At 46.9% G+C, this 24,193-nt stretch overlaps 1 protein-coding gene across 8 annotated transcripts in view; it reads right to left on the reverse strand.

Moving 5' to 3' along the window:
• Positions 1 to 24,193, reverse strand: part of ORC5 (origin recognition complex subunit 5) — a 57,605-nt gene that overhangs the window by 22,238 nt on the left and 11,174 nt on the right. For 3 of the 8 annotated variants that reach the window (XM_078784838.1, XM_078784839.1, XM_078784836.1), the window contains 5 exons: positions 22,493 to 22,707; positions 6,234 to 6,326; positions 3,215 to 3,415; positions 2,802 to 2,876; positions 1,911 to 2,022 (listed from right to left, as the gene is read on the reverse strand). In XM_078784838.1, coding sequence (XP_078640964.1) covers positions 1,911 to 2,022; positions 2,802 to 2,876; positions 3,215 to 3,415; positions 6,234 to 6,326; positions 22,493 to 22,594 — 583 coding nt within the window. In that variant the 5' untranslated portion in view covers positions 22,595 to 22,707. Of the gene's footprint in view, positions 1 to 1,910; positions 2,023 to 2,801; positions 2,877 to 3,214; positions 3,416 to 6,233; positions 6,327 to 22,492; positions 22,708 to 22,814; positions 22,992 to 24,193 lie in introns of those variants that run through there. The other 5 variants (XM_078784840.1, XM_068128342.2, XM_078784837.1 and 2 more) reach the window with 4 other exon arrangements.

Below are 24,193 nucleotides of genomic sequence, written 5' to 3' on the forward strand. Positions count from 1 at the left end.
AGTCTGAATGGTGGAACCCCTGGAGTCTGAATGGTGGAACCCCTGGAGTCTGAATGGTGGAACCCCTGGAGTCTGAATGGTGGAACCCCTGGAGTCTGAATGGTGGAACCCCTGGAGTCTGAATGATGGAACCCCTGGAGTCTGAATGGTGGAACCCCTGGAGTCTGAATGGTGGAACCCCTGGAGTCTGAATGGTGGAACCCCTGGAGTCTGAATGGTGGAACCCCTGGAGTCTGAATGGTGGAACCCCTGGAGTCTGAATGGTGGAGCCCCTGTGGGCAAAGACCCTTGTGGCTTGATTGCTAGTCCTCGGGAGGCAGAGTCTTGCTGTTTGTGGCAGGCACGGACAGAGTAAACCCCGGCCAAACAAGACGCTTTCTGGCCCGCACTCTCCGACTCCTCCTCTTGTTGAGATGAGACAGCACTGTGTGTGTGTGTACCCCTGCCCTATGTTCTGCTCCTTCATGCCCCCAGCACTCTCCTCCAGCTTCGTGCACCAGCTGTCTGCCTTCTTCGTGACACTGCGCTGGTTTGTTTGAGTGTTTTTGACAGCTAATGGGGAGATAGGTTATCTTGTGGTTTTGTGTTTATACCATGTCCTGTGAAATAAATTATATATTTATCTCTCAATGAACAGATTGCGTTGTGTTGCCGCCATTTTAGCACGCAAGCAATTGGATTAATTTGTAATACCCAGAGGATTAAACTTATTGCAAGCTTGATTTATAAAAGGAATGGGAATAGCCCCCACTGGATCACACACAGGCCAACGACAACTGCCCAACACTGGCTTGTAAGAAACTGATAGTTTGGCCATCTTTCAGAGTCTACTACACTCTGAGCATGCGATGGTAACTCAGGTGCTGCTACTTCCTGGCTGGAGGTTGCAGCCCACATGGCTATGTGTAAGCTCATTACGCCCATTATGTATAAGCTCCATCATGCACCTTGGAGCACTTAAAACATTTTTTTTTACAACTACTACTGAATAGCTTTTCACATTTTGTGGTTTTAACATAAAAAGTGATACGTGCACAAATACACCAAATGCAGAGGGACACTGCAGTGGTGTTGTGGCTTTTCACAAACAGTTTTGTTGCATAGTATTTTGCTCCAATAGACAAAATGCAACCCGAGAGTTCATAGAACAACTTACCCCATGCAGTCTTGAGAAAAAGGACATGGGACTTTATTGGAAAGTTTATTGGAAGAAGAGGAAGAAGAAGACCCCGCCCTGAGAGCGCAAGTTGTAAATCTGATTGATCAAGATGGTGTACAATTCTGCCAAAGTACGACTAGACTGGAGGTTTTTGAAAGTGCAAACAAGGCGACTTGTGTTCCACAGTGTTTAAATACATAATTTAACTGAAATAAAAGAAAAGATTTAAAGGGTGTCGAAAGAAAACCCCCCAAAAAACATTTATTCAGAAGTTTACCGCCATTGATGCAGCATCTTTTACACTACCTTATTTAACACGTTGTATTATTTCTTCGTGCCTGTTTGTGGTATTTTTGACATCCCTAAAAACAAAGTTTCCTGTTTGGAATGATTTTCACATTTTGTTTGACTGCCAGAGTAAAAAAATTTTTTTAACCTTACTGTGCTGTGCGCATGTGCGCTGGGGACGACATTCCGTACAACTTTCCAAATTCAGAGCCAAAGTATTCATATTGTTAACCCTTTCAGTACGGGATTTTTTTTTTGATAAAAATACCCCTGGTACGGGATGAATTTGGCATTTTGGTACGGGAATGCAACCACGTACTGACGATCTATTTATAGGTATAGACGATGACGTGTAGTAACGTCATCCGTAAACAAAACTTTTTCGCGGGTTGCGGCACTGGACATCATCCATACTCGTAACGGTTAAGGGTTAAACGACGTAAGGGTTAATTAGTACACATACCTTTATTATATTGAGAAAAATGAAGCATGAGAGGCTCATTGCAGCCAGTGCCAGAGTAAAACGTCGCCCAGACAAGCTCACTGATGAGAACAGCAGCAACACGGCAATTTGTCTGGAACCCAGAGAAAGAAAGATACAGGTACGACATGCAAAAACGTTTTCACATTGCAGTACAAACATTATTTTTAAAATTACTTTTTATGTTGGAGGCTCCAGGCATGGATTGTACAGCCCTCAGAGGCCAGAGGGTACGACTAGTACCCTCTGTGTGTTTTTAGTACGTACTAAAAACACCTTTAGAGGCCATTTTTCCCGGCAAAGCGGGGGTTGGCCTTTTTCGGGCACCATGGTTGTTGTTGTTTTTGTTGGTCCCCTTTTTGAAGCAATGTTTTACGGCCGGATGCCCTTCCTTCCTGCCAACCCTTTTTGTCGCCTTTTACGACAAACAGGGAATTACCAGTGAACTGGTACTGGTACCTTAAATAAAGAGAAGAAAAGTGTATGATGAAAAGTGTATGATGTTTGTTTGTCAGAAAGAGATTAAAGCTAGCCCGGTAGCTGTAGTTTGAGTGAGACAGAAAGTAAGTCCAGCAATCCTGACACTGAGACTGTAAAATGGTTCCGGGAACAACTTTAACGCTCCTAAGTCAGGACGGTAGTACTACCCTGGGAGGTTGCCGTCTACTCTACAACCTACTACCTAGAAAACAGCCAAACATGGCCATTGGCCAGCCAGTTTGACTTTCCAATCTGAGCACTTCCGTTCATGCAAGCCAGAAAGTTCATGCCGTTCATGCAAAATAACATGTTCCCCTTATGTATGTACTAATGTAATATATGTACCAACTCATCTTTTGACATGACAAAGACCATTGACAAGTGTGGTCATACCAGCTCTTGCAACCTTGTGAAAACCGCCAGGATCTTGAAATCCAAATTCTTCAGATACTCTGCTTTGTCCAACACCTGCAATGCCAAGATTGGTGACAATGAATTAAACCACTAAAAAGGCAATACAAAATTTGACCTTCGGGTCCACCGAGTGTACATGTCTGCAAATATGACAGAAATTCTGGACCCGCTCCTCCTCTATCCCACCATTAGTCCTGAACGTGCCCCTTCCCTTCCTTACCCATATTTCTCTTGAATCTTATTTCCATTATTTTCCCAGTAATCCAAAATTCCCTTACTGTTTCCTATCACCATTCCAGATTTTTTTTTTCTCAGTTTTAAATTTTCACGATTTAGTAACCCACACCGCAAACTCAATGCATATTCAATAACAAACAAATTAACAAACTCACGATGTACACGTTACTTTCATGAAGCTGTAATTGCTGGAGCTTTTGCTGCAACATTCGAGAAAATTCGGAGAGGTTGTCGCAGCGTGGAAAGCTTTCAGTTGTAGATCCGTGTTCACCCAAAATGGACAGAGAGCCCAGAATGTGCTCAAAAAGCAGTCGTGGAGTGAAGCATTCCACACAGTTCAGGAAAACATGTGGGATCTAAATAACACACACAAAAACAAACACACACACACACACACACACACACACACACACACACACACACACACACACACACACACACACACACACACACACACACACACACACACACACACACACACACACACACACACACACACACACACACACACACACACACACACACACACACACACACACTAAATCGTAAACGTTTAGCAATTTGATGTGATGTGCAGTATTCATATAGCCAAGATACACCAAATGAATAATGAAACCGTAAGCACTACAGTAGCACAACACCTTTTTTTTGATACATCGTTGAGGCTCGTGGAAAACACTAATATACTGAATGGATCAGGATGCAACATGACACAAAAGGAACAGTAGAGAGGGGAGAAACAGCAACAGCAGAGTTGAAGGCCAAGACAGAGGGAGGTGGATAAACAACACCCCTAAGGAAGGGAAGGGAGGGGTTGAGGAACAGGTTGAGATGGTTTGGTCATGTGTTGAGTAAGGATGAAAGTGACTGGTTGAGAAGAGTGATGGAAATGAATGTAGAAGGAAGTCGAGGACGGGGAAGACCGAGAAAGACTTGGCTAAATATGGTGGAAGAAAATGCAGGCAAGGGGGTTATAACAAGGGGAGATGCAGAAAATAGGGCAAAATGGAGAAGATTGTCATGGGGACCGCAAGGCTAACCCCCGCTCTAGCAGGGAAAATGGCCTTAAAATGCATGTTGTTGTAGTAGGGAGGGGTGGACAAGATGGATACAGAAGGAAACTCTCAGAAGGGAATACTGGAAATATGGAATATGGAGGGATTGGGATGCGGTGGGGAGTTAACGAGGGTATAAAAGATTATGACTTTGGATTGGGGATGATCTGAGAAGGTGGCGAACATCCATCTTGAAGGCATTAGTAAGATGTACCCTGAAGAAGAGGTGCCAAGGTTAAAACAAGAAATGTGTTGTGCACAGCACGATACTTGCGAAATCCCTAAAATAAGTTGTTGGCCTATGATGACCTCAAAATAATTGGTGGTTGAATTCAGTGACCTGGTATGCAAATCCTCTTAAAATTTCAAGTCAATCGGATGAAAATTGAAGATTTTAGAAATTTGGCCTATGTTGACCTAAAATATAATTGGTGGTTGAATTCAGTGACTAGATATGCAAATCTTCTTCAAATTTCAAGTCAATCAGATGAAAATTGAGGAATTTAGAAATTTGACAAAGCCAGTGACGTTTTGCCTATGTTGACTTATTGACCTTTTGACCCCAAAAATAATAGGCTTCTTGCGTATGACCAACTACCACTTGGTGAAGTTTCGTGAAGATCAGTTGAAAATTTGTGACCTGTAGGCGGTGGGTCGTCCGTGTGCAGCCACCCGTCTGCAGGTTGCATCATTTTTCTGGGGGCGCGTCTGCCGCTGATGCAATGCCTCTCGATAACCAGTTATCTGGTACTCATTTCGCTGACCTCGGAAGGATGACAGGTTGAGTCAACCCCACCTGGCGTTAATTCCACGGGATTCAAACTCAGGACCTTAGGATCCGCCGCCCTAACCATTAGGCCAACACCAGACCTGTAGACGACTGACATACAGACAAACAGACAGAATAACACACAAGACCAACCAATATACTTGAAAAATCTTCGATTTCCGCAAGTAATAAAATTATTGGAGGAACTATTCACCAGGAGGATAAAGACCAAATGCTAGGGACATGTGGAGTGTCCTGATTGGCTTTTTACTTGATACTACTGGCCTGGAGATGATGGAATCCATTTTTGAAACCTTGTGAATGGCAGCGATTGGTGTTACTGACTTTCAAGCAGACAGGGAGCAGCCAACGAAGCACAGGCTGAAGCGTGCATAATACAAACAAGAGCAGTGGAGCAGGACTTGAGAGCATGGGTACGGGTAGTGATGCCATCTGGGCCCGTCACAGATGCAGGCCTTGCAGGGTCAAGGCTGGACACAATTTTCTGTCCCTATTAGGGTATGACTTTCTATCCTATCAGGTCTGTTCAGATTCAAGCTATGGCCGAATTAATGGCAGACACAAGAAATAGATCATACCTTTATTTCTTACCTGCCTGACTACAGCAGCCTAGTTGAACCGGATATCATGACCAAAGTTTCTTCAATGGTGAGAGAATGTGTGTTAACACTAAATTCAGATATTGCCAAGTAGGCCGGTGTGCAAATCACCAACGCAATCAATATGGTGCCCAATTGACCAAAATATCCACCAGTCCTCTTTTGCACATGTACCATCAGGTAAGGTATTAGAAGATGAGCCGAGAGGTACGCACACTCAGCTCGAAGCCATCTAGCCTGGGTTTGAATCCCGACCCAGCTATAAACTGTCATCGTGGCATTTCACAGGCAGAGCGATTCATCAACGTGTGTGCTGTCCTACAGATGGACATTAAACTGGGCATCCCATCTGCCGGTATTCGTTGGTGGACGATAAAGATCCATCCCACTCTGTCCTTCGTGAATATGGAAGCTATTGCCGGCACCCTAGACAAATAACAAATTCCTGCCCTAACTTCCTGAGTCTGAGTAACGACCCGATGAGGATTGTAGCCTGACAACTGCTTTGGCTTTGCATAGGGCATGGTACACGATGACGATGATGATTGGAAGATTGGAAGATGTTACGAATGAAAAGATGTGCATGCACATTCACATATGTTTAACAGGCAAAGACAACTTAAAATCTACATTGCATTAGCACCTTTACAGCGATACTTTATATCTTGCCCTGTGTGCTCCGATTGAAACTATGGCCAAATAAATAGCGAACAACAGAAATACAGCGTACCTGTAATGCTTGGAGAATTGCTAAAGTGACGGCTGTTTTTCCTGTTGCTGGATGCCCATAGATGAACAAGGAGGGAAAGCAACACTGATTTGCCTGCAAAATGAGAAAGTGACATTCTAATGAGTGTACAACAAAATGTGGTCTTGGTCGATTTCCCACCCAATCAGCACGGCATAATAACAAAGACGAGTCAAAACAAAGGAAGGAAAAGAAAAATAAACAACACAGGAAGTTGCACTTAGGAAAAGAGGCTTGTGTGGAAATATGAACTGCGGAAACACTTCTCATGAACACACACTTCTCTTCTTCGTTAGTTTCAGCTTGCCGTCAACGTTTTGCAAGTCCAGTTTTCATTAACAATTTTAGGTTTAATTGATGAAATCATGAATCAAATGACAAACAGTCTCCACAGGACCTTATGGAAGACATAGGAACCTTGACATCCAATCACAGAGCAAACTGGAGAGTTCAAAGAACGCCATACCCCACATGGTATTGAGAAACAAGGACATGGGCAAATTTATGTGAAATCTGTGAGCAGCAAATTTGATTGGTTGTGATGAGGTAAAATGTCATAATATTTGTCCAAGTACTGCAAAACGGAAGGGTTTTGAAAGTGTCAAAAAAGAGATTTGTGTTCTCGTGTTAAAATATAAAATTAAATTAAAATAAAGATTTTTAAGGTTGAAGAAAAGAAATTCCAGAAGTTTACTGCCAATGATGCAGCATATTTTACACCACCCTATCAAACATGTTATATTCGTTCTTCGTTCCTGTTCTTGTTCTTTGTGTCCTTTATGACGTCCTTAAAAACAGTAGGTTTCCTGTTTGAAATGATTTTCAATATTGTTTGACTGTCAGACAGGTAAACAGAGTAAAACAAGACCGAAAGTCGAACAGCGGCGTAGCCGGGCTGTTTGATACTGTTATGTCGGGGGGTAAAGGAATGTCTAGAGCCAGGTAGATCTGTATAGGTAACATGCTTCGACTGTCACGATAGGGAATCTACCCTGTAATAAGTTCTGTGTTTTTAGGCGGTTTGTCGGGGTAAGAGTATACCTGTGAACATACAAGGATGTTCGTGTGTTAAATAGTTGTAGGGACTAAGATAAACCCCTGTGTGTCAGACCTGGTAATCATTCCTTTGTCCCTTATGGCAACGCACTCATATAAGCACTTAGATAGGTCCTTAGTGCACACATTAATTAGTTCCCTTCCCTTACAATGACCTTGGAAGAAGACCGGCAGGAAGCCAGATCAGGGCACCGCCGGATGGCCGCCGCCAGAAACACCACCAGCTGGCCTAGCAACATCGCGTGAGATGAGCTGTAACCACGCCCAGGAGGACTGTGATTGGTTGGCGTGGAAGGCGCGAACCTGGAGCGAATCAGAGCGGAAGGCACGAGGAGGTTCGGCAAACGGCGGGAAGCTACGAGGCTCTGGTTGGTGGCGCGCCAGAACTGACGTCGCATGGCAAAGTTACAAAAGGGCTCGCTGGACGGCATTTTGGGCTCTTCGCGCTGGACCCCTTCGTATTGGAGATCTCTCTCTCTCTGTGCTTGAAGCTCTTGCCCTTCTTTTTGGTCTCTGCGCTTCTCTTCTTCGTGCTGGAAGCTTCGCTCTGGGGGATTGTGTCGTGCTGACGGTTCGCTCTTGGTGTTGAGTCGTGCTGGTCCTTCGCTCTTGGCTCTTCGTCTTGAGAGGTCCTGGTGGTCGTTGGTTCACCATCTGCACGGAGCTTGGAGCGGTGCGGGACGCGCGGGGCCTGGCAAAGCGTGCGAGCGAGGCAGACGGAGGGTTCCCTCGTGCAGGAGCTTGGAGCCGGGCGGGGCCGCGTTGGATGACGGACAGATAAGCTCGCACCACATTACACAAACCCACGACGAACGTGTTCTTTTGTTAATTCATTTTCCCCTGTCTCGTATTTGGAAGTCGGTGTGTGGGATCCCATTTTAGGATCATTATTTATTTATCGCCGCGTGCCTTGTTCTCGGGTTCTGGAATAAACGTGTTTCCTTTTGTACATTTTACCCTGGATTCCCGTTTTGAGTTATTTCCCCTGCAGGATCGCAGCTGCGGTTGGAGCGCAATCGGTAAGCGCTTCTGCCTCTTCCTCTTCACTTCCTCCTCCCGCGGTTGATAGCAAAATCCGTATTCGGTCGTCGCCTCCATTAAAGCCGTTCGGTCTTCTGCGGTCCGTGGTGTTAACCTTGAGGGATTCGAACGCCAATTTTTTAGTTAAAGACAGACATAATGACGTAGCATGACACAAAACTGATTGCCCTATGGCCTATGCCATAATTTTTTAATCTCATTTCTGTGTGTGTGACTGCACATGCACAATTGGGATGGATTCAGAGTCAAAGTACTGCTAAACTGCAGGTTTGTTTTCCAATTCATGTTCAAAATATTCAAAATATAACATTCAATTGAAATCAAGTTGTTCTTCAATCATAAACTGCCCCACTAGTCCAGTCAAACTGCAGAAACACCCACCACAGATTGCAACAGAAATGAAACCTGGTGTATTTTGTTGCTTGAAGGTATCTTAATGACATACTAAAAGTATAAGAAACTATTTGGAGTGGAACTTTTTTTTTTTTAGGGTTCAACATATGACCCGTCCAGTAGCCTTGACCACTATATAAAAAATTCACAAAATTACATAACTCCTCAACCATTCATCAGAAATGGACAAATCTGGTGTCGTTACCCATGTTTTCAGGGTCAATCTTTCAAATGAAAACACCATTTATTGGGTTCCCATTGGGTTCGGTTGCGAGAGGACGCTGGCGTTGCATATTCGCCGCTTCTCCGACTGGATGGATGTACAGGGTCTGCTTCTACTTTTCTGACCTGACATCTCACACCTGTCCTGCCTTTTCACACCCGCACGTGCCGCGTGTTCTCCGGCTGGATAACGGAATCTGCTTTTGATGGTACGGAATACGGAATCGAAAGGCCCGCTCCCGTTGTTTGTGGCCGTGGCCTTGTTTGCCGGTGGCCTTGTGGTCTTGGTGGCCTTGTGGCCTTGTTTGCCGCTGTGGTCTTGATTAGCGGCTGCAGTCGTTTGCCGCTGCGTTTGCCGCTGCGTTTGCCGCTTTGCCTCCTCGACCTTGGCCTCGTACTCGTCCCTTCGCTCCTGCCTGGCATGGCTCTGAAGTACTCCGCCGCAAGGCTTCTTCTGCTCAATACCCGCTCCACCCCATCATGCATCTCTGCCATCAAATCAAATGGACTCCTCCGACGACCCAGGTACATTCACCGTGGCTCCGGTCGCAAGTTTGTTTATTTGCAATCAGGTCACTCCATCCCCGTCCTCTGGTCGGCTCAGCGCACTCTCACTCTTCGTCCCAGCGCACCTGGTCACAGCAACCCACACGATCGCACCTCTTGCCTACGAACCCTGGCTAAATCACCTGAATTCATCCCTGCTGTTCAAAACAACATCAAGCTCACCCTGTTCAACACCCGGTCCCTCAACAATAAATGCCTCATCCTGAACGAATACATCCTGGATAACAAACTGGACTTTCTCTGTCTCACCGAAACCTGGCAACAACCTCTGGACTACTACACACTCAACCTCACCACACCCAATGGATATTCCTACGTCAATAAACCACGCTCGGAGGGCCGAGGTGGTGGAATTGCCGTTATCCACCGTCAAGACATCAAGACCAACCTCATCTCCATCTCATCTGCTCCATCATTTGAACACCTGGCTTTAAAACTCTCTGGTCACACGCAGTCAGTCATGGCTGTCGTCTACCGCCCTCCCAAACCACACCCATCATTCCTGTCTGACTTCTCCTACTTTCTGACCCAGCTATGTTCCCTCTCCCCCTCAATCCTCCTCCTTGGTGATTTCAATATCCACATGGACTCCACTGACTCCACAATAACCACTGACTTCACTGATTTACTCACCTGCTTTAACCTCACTCAACATGTCGACTTTCCTACCCATATCCGTGGTCACATTTTGGACCTTGTCTGCTCCACTGGATTAAATTTGCACCATCTCTATGGCTCCGACCTCACCCTCTCTGACCACTTAGCCATCACTCTGACCATCAACATCCCCGCCCCAACACCAAGGCATTATCGCACAATCAACTTCCGTAAGCTAAACGCTCTTTCACCTACCTCATTCTCATCCACCCTCTCTGAAAAAATGTCCACTTCTCCCTTCATTGACCTCCACACCCCTTCCGACCTCACTGACTACTACAACCACACTCTCTCCTCCTGCCTTGACCAGCTTGCGCCTGTAAAAACCAAAACAGTTTCTTTCACCCATTCTGCTCCCTGGTTTACCCCTGAACTCCACCTGATGAAAACTCGTGCTCGCCAACTTGAAAGACTCCGCAATAAAACGGGTCTCACAGTTCACTCCCAAGCCTACAAGGACCACATACAACACTACAAAGATGCCCTCTCCCGCGCCCGCTCTGCCTACTACTCTCAAATTATCCACTCTGGCTCCGGAAACCCAAAAGCACTCTTCTCAACAATAAACAAACTCCTCCGCCCCCTGAACACCACCACCCAGTCATTCACAGTAGACAACTGCATCTCCTTCCTCTCTTTCTTCCAACGCAAAATTGACAACATCTACAACAGCTTGACCACCGCCGCACCCGCTCCCCCTCCAACCACCTGCCCCCCCTTGTCCTGCCATCCCCTGTCTCGGTTCTCCCCAATCTCTCCTACTGACCTCTCTGAACTCCTCATAGGAATGAAAACTGCCACCTGCACTCTTGACCCCATCCCCTCCAGCTTTGTCAAAGCCTCCCTCCCTGCTCTCTCTCCACTTATCATTGCAACAATAAACTCCTCCCTGTCTACAGGCATCGTCCCACCTTCCCTCAAAATTGCTGCTGTTACCCCCATTCTAAAAAAACCTGGTCTAAACCCTGACACCCTAAACAACTTCAGACCCATCTCCAACCTACCCTTTCTGTCAAAAGTTTTGGAACGCGCTGTAGCCACTCAACTCAAACATCATCTCTCTGCCAATAACTTGTATGAAACATTCCAATCCGGATTCCGCTCCAACCACAGTACTGAAACTGCTCTCCTCAAAATCACCAACGACCTTCTCCTCTCCTCTGACGCTGGCAACCTCAACATTCTCGTCCTCCTCGACCTCAGCGCTGCCTTTGACACCATCGATCACACTATCCTCCTCACCCGACTTGAATCCACCTTTAACGTCACCGGCACTGCCCTCTCTTGGATTAAATCATACCTCTCTGACAGATGCCAGTTCATCTCCATCAATAACTGCAAATCCCCCACTGCTCCCCTCCCCCAAGGTGTCCCCCAAGGTTCAGTTCTTGGCCCCCTCCTCTTCATCCTTTACCTGTCCCCGCTCGGTCACTTAATCCGCCGTCATGGTCTCCAATTCCACTGCTTCGCCGATGACATCCAGCTTTTCATCTCCACCAAGTCCGTCTCCACCGACACCCACTCTATCCTGACAAACTGCATCACTGAAATAAAATCCTGGCTTCAAATCAACTTCCTCAAGCTTAACTGTGATAAATCTGAAATAATCATCATTGGCCCAAAAACGCTCACAAAATCCACCCATAACTTTGCCCTCAACATCGACGGTATCCCAGTATCCACCTCCCCTCACATCCGGAATCTTGGCGTCATCTTTGACCAAACCCTTTCCTTCGACAAATACACTAAACAGATCACAAAGTCAGCCTTCTTTCACCTGAAAAACATTGCCCGTCTCCGCTCATCCCTCTCCTCCACGGCTGCAGAAACCCTCATCCACGCCTTCATCACCTCCCGTCTGGACTACTGCAATAGCCTCCTCTATGGTTCACCCTCAAAAATCACCAATAAACTCCAATACATTCAGAACTCCGCTGCCCGTCTACTCACTCATTCCCGGACCCGTGACCACATCACCCCCGTCCTTTACAAGCTTCACTGGCTCCCCATCCCCCAGAGAATCCAGTACAAAATCCTCCTCCTGACATACAAAGCCCTCCATAACCTGGCCCCATCCTACCTGGCTGACCTCCTCTCCAGACACACTCCCACCCGCAACCTCCGCTCTGCTGGTACCAACCTCCTGACCCCCTCCATCCGGACCAAATTCAGATCCTGGGGGGACAGGGCCTTCTCCATCGCTGCTCCCACCCTCTGGAACTCACTACCTCACACCATCAGAGACTCCTCCTCACTCACCACATTCAAAACATCACTAAAGACCCACCTGTTCAACGCTGCATTCAACATTCAACCCACAGCATTTAACCCCTGACTATCTCTTCTCCTTCTCCCTCCTTTTGCTTTAAATATTTCCCTATTGATTCTTGTCTTGTCTTTTTGATTCTTGTCTTATATATATGCCGTATATCGCTGCTGTTTGTTTTCTTGATTCTTGTCTTTTTGCAATTGTTGTTTTCATGTATTGTTATGCATTATGTTTTCCACTCTGTCAAAGCGCCTTTGGGCTTCTGGAAAAGCGCTATACAAAATAAATGAATTATTATTATTATTATTTAGGCCGTAACGTGGCCCTAAGTACCCATATATGGTTTCAAGCTTCATTCTTATATACGGAATACATGCAAACAACCGCCGAGTCAACATAGCATATAGTCGAACATTATATGAGGAACATCATGTATGGGCAACATGTTTGGCAAGTTACTTCTTCTTTTTTTTTTTTTTTTTTTTTTGTATATTGAATCGAGGCTCGTGAAGAGCTAACATTAACTTCACAAACAAATCGACCAGACAAACAAAATACACAAAAAGAGGAAGCGGAAGACAAGATGGGGAGAAAAGGGGAAGCAAGCACACACACACACACACACACACACACACACACACACACACACACACACACACACACACACACACACACACACACACACACACACACACACACACACACACACACACACACACACACACACACACACACACACACACACACACACACACACACACACACACACAACATCCGAGAGCAGGGAGATGTGTGGAAGGGAGAGGGCCCGGGGGGAGGAGGCGTGGGAAGGGGGAGAGAGAAGTATAAAGCACAAGGACACCAAGGACTTCCAGGACAAAAGTTGGTATTTCAAACTGTCACTGTCACTGTCCTCATTATCATCTACGTTATCATTTGACATGTTTTGGCAAATGCCTCTGCATCCCGAACAAGCTGATGAACATTCCAGTCCCTGTCGGCGGCACCCACAGCGTCGTGTACCACAGCCTGACGTGCAGGTGCAACTGACCAATCTCAGCAATGACTGAGGGGCAGGATCCAAGTCTGAGGTCACGGGTGTCAAGCGCCCATCCAAAACCTTCCATCCCCACTCTTCAGCATCCAATGTGTTACCCTTCCATTGTTGGATCTGATGGAACACTCGGACGCTGTGATACTTTGTTGCCGCAGCTGTTGGCGGCAACATGTTGGGGTGGATGGCTTTTTTGCGTGTAGTGACCAGCTCCTGAAACCGTAGATATCTCATGGCATTAAGGTGGTCATTCTCCTTCCCTTTGTATAAAGTGACCATGGCCTTCTCTCCAGCTTTGATGACCTGATCCTTTGATGACTGTCTACTTCCAAATAGTTCAGCCTGTTCACAGAATTCTGTGTTGTCATTGACCAGTTTCAAAGCAACTGCTTTTCCAACCCCGAATATCCTCGATGTCGTGTCACACCCCAGGAAAGCATGCACAAAAAGAATATTCTCACAGATGTTCTGCCCTAGTGTGTCCCTGATGACATTGACCCCCATACATTTGACACCTGCTCCTTTCTTTGGTTCGGGTCGAAAGTAGATATTGTGCTTGTTTCTGCCAGCAAGATGAATTAGCAGAACAAGCAGGTCAGTGTCATCACCCACTAGTATACTGCTTCGCATGTTTCTGAGATGTCCACTGCTGTTTGGACAATAAGTAAGTCAGCGTCCCCTGCAGCTCTGCTATTTCACAGCCACACCTGACTAGACTTTCCCCCAAAAGGTCAAGGAACCGTACCTTGTTTTCTTGATTTGAGAGGAACTCATTCTTTTTTAACTGCAACTTCATGGATGGATTGAACATCACTTTCTGCCCTTCAAACCCCCCTCGGCGCTGATGTGTGCTGTCCTTTGTTGAAGGCCCTGCCTTATACCCGTCAAATATGACCACTGCCTGACCATAGTGTTTTGTCACATATTTGCTATAATCCTCCAATATCTTGCCATATGTGTCACCCACTTGCCAAGCAATATAGTTAGGTCCAAAACTTCAATTCCGTGACCATTTTCTGGCTAGTAAGGTTTGACGATTGATTTGACTTCTATTGACATTTTATAACAAAAATAGCCTCTATGTCCCTCCCAAAAATCCCGGCATTTTTCGCCAGAGGCCCGAATCCAAGATGACCGCCGGCACTATCTTGAAAAATTAAGTTTTGAACCAGAACACCTAGAATCACGTACAAAGACACTTTTTTGGGTAATTTGACCACGAGGATTCCGAATCTGACATTAGTTTGACGTTATGACATTATTTTGATCCAGAAATCCAAGATGGCCACCATCCAGTAGAGCGAAAATGCAACTTTTGTACTTAAACATGTTAAAGAAACTACCTCCATAAGGATATCTTGCAGTAAAGTAATTGATGATTGCATGACAAGTAAACTCATTACACTTCAAAATAAGCTATTTTTAATAGCTGTGACTTGAACAGTTTTCAAATGAAGTAATTAATCAATATGACCTTTAATTATATGATTAGTCCGAATCAGAGCATTCTGCTTCACTAGAATCTGAATCATCAGATTCCGATGAATCTCCCCGCCTTTGTACATCATCATCTCGCTCCTCATTCCCCTCCTGGCTCTCATCTTCCTCACTCTCTTCAGCTGGCCCTGGTGCAGGTAGATGTGTCGGGAGAGCAGGTTGCGTGTGGCGGACAGGGCGACTCGGCTCGAGGTCATGCATGGTCCAGAGGTCACGTAGGAGAAGCACGTTCGGGTAGCTGATCCCCATGCCCAGCTTGTAGTAAGAGTCAATAAGCTCCTTGCTGCGAGTCATCCCATGAAGGGTGACGGTGGCATTGATGGCGGTAGTGGTGGGTCACTTTGTAATGTACTGCGTGATGAGAGAGGTGAGAGAGAGTGTGCTGGGAGACAGATCTACCTCCTTCTTCCCCTGCAAAGCAGATAGCAGCTGCACCATGAGAGGCGAGAGCTCTTCCTCCTCTTCTAGCTCCTCGACTCTTGGCGGCCATGGGATGGGTTTGATTGACTTGACATCATCCTTGAGCCGCTTAGCCACATTGTGCACCAGTTGTTCACTGCTAACACCGATGGCGGAGAGTGCTGCTTCAACATATGAACCACCCCCAGACGTGTCATAGACTAGGTCGCTCTGGTTTCTCTGAGGGCGGGAGTGGAAGCCGATCTTGCCCTCAAACTCCCGGGTCAGGATATCTTTGATAAAGGATGACTTGATGCTGGATGTTGAGAAGCCATACCGAGATATGATAGAGCTGTAGTCTTTGAGGAGGCTCTGTAGTGACCTTAGCTCACGTTCCTCAAAGATAACTGTTCTGATGTGGTCAAAGAAGATAGTCTGAGCCTCACGGAGATTGACATTGTGCATGCGTGGGAGTTTGTCATCTTCACTCATTTTCTGGTAACTACGCACATATTTCAACCAGCATTTGTTGTGATATCTGATCTCAATCGCATATGGGTCATCAGCTGCATAATCGATCACACAGTTGATTCTGTCTCGCATGCTCTGATCTTCGAGGGCCACTGTGTGACTCTTGAACGTTGCCCATGCATTATCATACGAAATCAGGGACAGCTTTGATTCTGGGTGCTTTGCCGACTCCGGTTTACAGCACCAGACACATTTTGTTTTTTCATGTATCAGCCCTTCTACACTTGATCGCAGCCGCTTGGCAGGTGGAGAAGCAGCCGGGGGGAAAGCCTCAGACATGGATGAAGACTGAGATTGGCATTCCTTGACTTCTCGTTTTTTCTGTCTTGTCTTGGCCTGCTCCAGTTTATTAGCATTCCATAAGGTCAGCCTACATGATTTATGGACACATTGTCTGCCGGGACCATTATCCCAATTGACTGTTGCATAAACGTCTCCGAACTCGTCAAGACCGCTCCATAACAAGGCTTTTTTCTTGAGATTTTCCCAACTCTCAACGGAGGTAACGACATCAGTGGCTTCATTGCAAAGCCCGCCACACTGGAGGACACACGGAACGGTGGACATTCTCTTGACAGCTATCTTCTGAATACTGCGCTTCTCAGTGCCATCTCATTCGCTCGTATACTCCCTGGAAAGACAGAAATAAGTACAGTCATCCCTCGCTATATCGCGGTTCACTTTTCGCGGCTTCGGTACATCGCGGGTTTTTCTCGCTAGTATATGTAAAATTATATCGCCGATTTTTCGCTATATCGCGGGATTTTGCGGTATAAATGTATTTTTATATACTATTATTTTAAATATTTTTGTGGTAAAATAGGCATTTACTAGCCTAAAAAATTAAAAAACGTAAAAAAATAAGAAAAATACAGTTATTAAAACATATTACAAGAAATAAAATACTGTACATAGTGTACAGTAGAACAGTAGACAAAGAGACAAAGAGTCGTGCGTATGGAAAACGCAGATGCGGCAGCTTCCATTTGCGCTAGTTACCCACGTAATGGGTAACTGTAATGCTCTTTCTGGCTGTGCAGTACATTCATCATCGTCATCACCTTCATCGTCATCAGTACTGCACAGCTAATTCATCATCATCTTCATCACGCAAGTTGTAGTATTGAAGAGCCGGGGCTCTTGCTTGATACGGACGAAATGACGGGCAAGACACAAACTCGTCCGAGAAGATATTTATTCTCAAAACCAACTCGGGAACACTGAAAAGCCCATTTATCGGGCTGCATTATAAAGCACAACCAGAAACCGAAAGCCACGCCTCTCAAGCGTGGCGTGCTTCGGCGGTCACGTGATCAACAGGTGTAGCTGATTATACCCGCACGCGCGGCACGCTTTGGCGGTCACGTGACCAGCCACTCTGGCACCGGGGATCCCCGCCGGTGACGTCACCGGCTGGAGCAAGGAGATTCTGATGCTGGTCTTGCTTGGGGAACCCATGGGTCGCTACAGTATCTTCAATCGTGAGTACCCATTAGAATTTTATATGTTGTTAAAATTACGTATGTTTAAGAGTGTAAAAAGTGTTTAAGAGTATAGGAAGTGTTTATAAGAGTATGGGAAAGGTTAATAAGAGTGTGAGAAAGGTTAATAAGAGTGTGGGAAAGGTTAATAAGAGTGTGGGGAGGGTCATAAAGCTTTAAAATATATATAAATAATAAAATAAAAATATGGTCGCTACTTCGCGGATTTTCGTCTATCGCGGGGGGTTCTGGAACGTAACCCCCGCGATAAACGAGGGATCACTGTATATGACATTACACACGCAGACAAATAAAAAACAAGAAAATAGCAATTCACTAATCAGGACCTCAATTCCGTGGCCAGTATAGATTTAGCCAAAATAATGTGTTAATTCATGATCATATGTTCTCCCATTTAAAAGTTGCATTTTCGCTCTACTGGATGGTGGCCATCTTGGATTTCTGGGTCAGAATAATGTCATAACATCAAACTAATGTCAGATTCGGAATCCTCGTGGTCAAATTACCCAAAAAAGTGTCTTTGTACGTGATTCTAGGTGTTCTGGTTCAAAACTTAATTTTTCAAGATAGTGCCGGCGGTCATCTTGGATTTGGGCCTCTGGCGAAAAATGCCGGGATTTTTGGGAGGGCCCTAGAGGCTATTTTTGTTATAAAATGTCAATAGAAGTCAAATCAATCGTCAAACCTTACTAGCCAGAAAATGGTCACGGAATTGAAGTTTTGGACCTAACTAATACGATGCAGGAGAGCCCCTCCATAAAGAACATACTTGAAATTCTGACTTGGTGGTGGTTGTGATGGTACAACAGTCCAGATGGCTTTAGCAAGTTGCGCTTTCATGGCTTCTAAGAGTCTGTCCTTCCCTTCAAACGATGCAGGGGGGTAGTTACAGAGTTCATAGGTCAGGGCTTTCGCAAGATCATTAGCTTGAGATCCGGTGATTAGCCTTTGGAATAGGAGTAGAGGGTCTATTTGGACCACGTCATTACCTATCTTGACTGCTGCCTTAGAATCAAACGTTACAGCTTGGTTCTTTCTCTTGAAAGAATACTGAAGCACAGTTTTTCCATCCATTTCATTTAGAATGGCCTCTCCGATCTGTTTTGCACAATCAACATTAACCTTTGGTCCAGCTGTGATGCCACTAACTACGTTCCGAAGTGAGAGCCTTGCCTCAAATGGGGACCTCCATTCAATGAATGACATGAGCTTTTCTGAATCCGCAGTGTCCCTAGTTTGCCTAGATCTTGATTGGTCCTTGTGTTGTTCACTTGTCTCATATGTGACTGTCGTCAGCTGCTGCATGGCGATGTTCACTTCTGCGCAAGCAGGTCTTGACAGACACCAAACGAGTCGTTGGATTTCTGTCATGCCCCTCCCTCTCGTAAGACCACCACACGTCTTAAGGCTTCTCATTAGTACCTGCTCAATAACAAGGTCCGGGGACAACCCTCCCCAAAAACGATCACTCCTCCTGACAACGTGTAGTCCCTGGGTGAACTGCCTGTGAACATCGGGATGTGTGGTTGCCAACTGCGTCATCTTCTACAGGTACAAGTGTAAGGACTTTGTGTAGAGGTTATGACCAGATGCTGCAAGGTATGGTAACATGGCTTGCAATGTCCCGAGGTGGAGAGACCAATCGCCTGTTTGTTCAGATCTGATAAATGTTATCATGATATTAACCATTTCCATATACTGCAGCCACAGTTTGGCAGTGATGTATTTTGCCTCCAGTAGACTTTTTGTGCTTGCTTCAAGTTTCCTTTGCAGAGAGTTCAGCTCTGAAGATGATTTCACTTCCTCCACTGTAGTTTTACCAGAAACGAGATCATCGTAGAGGTTTCCTATTGCTTCAAGTTCCTCAGAATTGATGTCTTGGGGTGATATGGACAGCTTTGTTTGGAAAATATCACACAGCAAAAGTGTATGAAGCACAGAATCGATAAGAAAGTGACCGTGACCACCAAATTTGCCCAAAATATATGCCAGCGCGAATTAGAGGGGGTGGCTCAACTTACCTCCGGCTCAACTATCCCCACTCTCCCCTAGTTACCCAATATAATACTTTAAACACGTCCATATTATTAATAGACCATTAAATTATGCGTTATGGTGTTGTTTTTATTGTTTTATCTTGAAAATTGACAAAGTTATGCCGATCTGAAAATTCTGCTATTTCGGCGTTTTATAATGAAAATGGGTTAAAAACAGATAATTTTAATTATCGAAATTCACCATTTTCCACCGAAAATATGTCATTATACTTTTGATACGTTATCAAGTAGACCTTACTTAGACAAATAGAAGAGGTTTCATTTCTGTTGCAATTTGTGGTGGCTTTTGTCAAATTTTATTTAGAATGACTGGACTACACTGCAAACTGGGAGGGAGGGTGGGGTGACAGTGGAGTTCAATCATAAACTGACATCACCTCCCTACCACCCCCCCCCCCCCCCCCAAAGTTAATAGGTAAATCAAAATGTAAATATTTCACATTCTACCTGCTGTTTTAATAGGCCATCAATTGATTCCATATATGTTATTGGAGGATGGTTAATTTGGGGTGGTAGGGAGGTGATGGGCCAGGAGGAGGGAGGGAAGAGTTGGCGAAGGTAGGAGGTGGGAGGGGGGAGAGGAAGGAGGGAGAGAAGGAGGGATAGAAGCAGGGTTAGGAGGACTAGAAGGAGGGATAGAAGGGGAGAAAGAAGGAGGGAGGAGGGCAAAAGGGAGGAAGGGAGTGGAGGAGAGGGAGGGAGGAAAGAGAAAGGAAAGAGGGAGGGGGTGAGAGAGAAGGTGAGGGGTGGGAGAGAGGTTGGGTGAGGAGAGAGGGAGGAAGGGTGGGGGTGAGAGGGAGGAAGGGTGGGGGTGAGAGGGAGGAAGGGTGGGGGTGAGAGGGAGGAAGGGTGGGGGTGAGAGGGAGGAAGGGTGGGGGTGAGAGGGAGGAAGGGTGGGGGTGAGAGGGAGGAAGGGTGGGGGTGAGAGGGAGGAAGGGTGGGGGTGAGAGGGAGGAAGGGTGGGGGTGAGAGGGAGGAAGGGTGGGGGTGAGAGGGAGGAAGGGTGGGGGTGAGAGGGAGGAAGGGTGGGGGTGAGAGGGAGGAAGGGTGGGGGTGAGAGGGAGGAAGGGTGGGGGTGAGAGGGAGGGAGCGTGGTGGTGAGAGGGAGGGAGGGTGGGGGTGAGCGGGAGGGAGGTTTGGGGTGAGCGGGAGGGAGGGTGGGGTGAGAGGGAGGGAGGATGGGGGTGAGAGGGAGGGAGGATGGGGGTGAGAGGGAGGGAGGGTGGGGATGAGAGGGAGGGAGGGTGGGGATGAGAGGGAGGGAGGGTGGGGATGAGAGGGAGGGAGGGTGGGGATGAGAGGGAGGGAGGGTGGGGGTGAGACGCAAGGAGGGTGGGGTGAGTGGGAGGGAGGGTGGGGTGAGAGGGAAGGAGGGTGGGGCTGAGAGGGAAGGAGGGTGGGGCTGAGAGGGAAGGAGGGTGGGGGTAAGAGGGAAGGAAGGTGGGGCTGAGAGGGAAGGAAGGTGGGGCTGAGAGGGAAGGAAGGTGGGGCTGAGAGGGAAGGAGGGTGGGGGTGAGAGGGCAGGAGGGTGGGGGTGAGAGGGCAGAGGCTGGGTGAGGAGAGGGAGAATGGGTGAGTGGAGGAAGGGTGAGGTTAGGGGAGGGAGGGTAGGGTTAGGGGAGGGAGGGTGGGGTGAGCAGAGGGAGGGTGGGGTGAGCAGAGAGAGGGTGGGGTGACAGTGGAGGATGGGGGTGAGAGGGAAGGAGGGCGAGTGTGAGAGGGAAGGAGGATGGGGACGAGATGGCAGGAGGATGGGGCTGAGAGGGAAGGAGGGTGGGGGTGAGAGGGAAGGAGGGTGGGGGTGAGCGGGAGGGAGGGTGGGGGTGAGCGGGAGGGAGGGTGGGGGTGAGCGGGAGGGAGGGTGGGGGTGAGCGGGAGGGAGGGTGGGGGTGAGCGGGAGGGAGGGTGGGGGTGAGCGGGAGGGAGGGTGGGGGTGAGCGGGAGGGAGGGTGGGGGTGAGCGGGAGGGAGGGTGGGGGTGAGCGGGAGGGAGGGTGGGGGTGAGCGGGAGGGAGGGTGGGGGTGAGCGGGAGGGAGGATGGGGGTGAGCGGGAGGGAGGGTGGGGGTGAGCGGGAGGGAGGATGGGGGTGAGCGGGAGGGAGGGTGGGGTGAGAGGGAAGGAGGATGGTGGTGAGAGGCTGGGTGAGGAGAGGGAGGATGGGTGAGTGGAGGAAGGGTGGGGTTAGGGGAGGAAGGGTGGGGTTAGGGGAGGAAGGGTGGGGTTAGGGGAGGAAGGGTGGGGTTAGGGGAGGGAGGGTGGGGTTAGGGGAGGGAGGGTGGGGTTAGGGGAGGGAGGGTGGGGTTAGGGGAGGGAGGGTGGGGTGACAGTGGAGGATGGGGGTGAGAGGGAAGGAGGATGGGGGTGAGAGGGAAGGAGGGTGGGGGTGAGAGGGAAGGAGTGTGGGGGTGAGAGGGAAGGAGTGTGGGGGTGAGAGGGAAGGAGTGTGGGGGTGAGAGGAAATGAGGGTGGGGGTGAGATGGAAGCGAGAGAGGGAGGAAGATGAAATGGGGGGGAGGAAGATGAAATGGGGGGGAGGAAGATGAAATGGGGGGAAGGGGGTTGGGGGAGGAAGGGGGTTGGGGGAGGAAGGGGGTTGGGGGAGGAAGGAGATCAAGTAGGGATGGTCCTTTGGAGGTAAGGGGTATGGCAAAAGGTTTGCCAAGTTTGTGTACGTAATAGACAATGCACAAAATCAAAATGGTATATACTATATTTCCACATACGTCTCTTTCAAAGGGACGTCAAGCTAGCTATCCTGTCTGTAACGATCGGAGCGTAAAACTGAAAGATCCAATGGTATCTTTCGAACAAGATTTATTCGGCAATGCCAATGGCACCGTGCTGACCTTTTGACTAATGTAAATGAAGTAAAATAATCGATTCGGTAAATAGGATTTATGGATACAACACAAGCTGTCCGTGTGTAAAGGCCGGATTTTGACCATTTGTCATTGGGAAAACGAATCCGATACGGGAATGGAGCAGGTGGGCCTACCTGGCCGAACAAGCCGAGCAGTGCTTTCAGTTGCGGTTCTCTGCAGGGAAAATGGGCACGAAGACCCTCCAACACCTCTCCCGCTGCTCGGCCTGGATCCATCCGATCTGACGATGAACACCACAACCAGCACTTTGAGATAGTCCCACAGCTCCCGAGTAGACGTTGTACTCGAAAACTTAATCACTGAAGACCATCATCGTGCTATTTGACTTCTAAAAAGAAATGCGATTAAATAACAAGTTTCATTTTAAAATGTGTTTGCCCATCGATACCAAAATATAACAATATTTGCATTAAAACCATTTCCCGCCATTCGTACATAGCAGCCAATAGTTTTCTCCTTTACTAATACTAAGCGCCCACATCATCCAATCAAACGCACGCATGTTTCCTCTTCTTCGTTTTAGATGATGACGGCATCTGAGGCTCTATATATGCCACGCTTCAAACTAAAATTGCGATAGGCGCCCGCGGAACTACCTAACTTCCGGTTAGTGCACCCTTCGCGACAACAGTCACGTGATTGGATACGTTGAAAACAAACCACAAAAGGGCACGTGTTACAGCCGGAAATTCTGGAAACGGTGTAGGTTATTTGATCATAACTCGCTTAATTCTTGTCTGATCTTTAAAATTTTAACTTTCTGACAAGCTAGAAGTAATTATCTTTCTAACAATATAAAGTCTTATGAAAAATAATACGAAATGTTTGTATAGCCGCCCGCGGAACTACGTAACTTCCGGTTAGTGCACCTTCTCAACAGTCACGTGATTGGATATTAAAACAAACCACAAAAGGACACGTGTTACAGCGTACTTCCGGTAGTCTCGCCCTCACCTATTATAGTGGGTTGGGCGCATGGGACATGGGATGACGTCACCGGACGCCATTTTGAAACTCGCATAAAACCTCCAATGCGCACATGACGCATCTGATAGTTCTTATTTTTGTTGTATTAATTTTTTAAAATAGAGTGGAATACAAGGTTTTAAGAAAAAGGAGCGTTGATGCCTGTGGCGTGCATTGGTCTGACCATGGACATCGCCTACTCTATCTTGTACACATGTTTTAAGCTTATGACTTGTGATAATGTTCATTCAATGTTGATATTCATAAATCATGTACATATGTGCATCTCAGAAGTATAATGGATATAAAAAGAATGTGGTAGGCCCTCTTTCTATACCAAGCAAAGGTCCCACACAAGCCTGGCCAAATGTTATCATGAACATGATGAATAATGTTGGGCCTACAGATGTGGTGCACTTAAAACTAAAAGTAAAGAGGATTAATAATGAAAACAGATATTCTTAAAAACTAGTATGAGGTGTCCACAACCATCCTTGATCATGTTGTTGTGGAATGTCGGCCGAGGCCGTCTCTCTGGACGTATCTCGTGCTTTTGATACAGTCTGGCATCCCTCATTACTCTCCAAATTCTGCGTATGGCATCGAAGACCAACACCACACATGGTTTACTCATTTTACTGACTTCCTCTTCTCTCGTAGCCAACGTGTGGCTCTCAACAGAATCCTTTCATCTATCCTTGTCAAGGCTGGAAGTCACCAAGGCAGCGTTCTGGGACCAGGCTTATTCCTGATCTTCATCAATGATCTTTATGACCCCCTGGAAAATCATCTATATATATTTGCTGATGACTTTTCTCTTTCTCTGTCTCTCTGTTTGTCTGTCTGTC

This window comes from Myxine glutinosa, chromosome 9 (assembly GCF_964187855.1).
Source record: "Myxine glutinosa chromosome 9, kmMyxGlut1.1, whole genome shotgun sequence".
Taxonomy (NCBI): Eukaryota; Metazoa; Chordata; class Myxini; order Myxiniformes; family Myxinidae; genus Myxine; species Myxine glutinosa.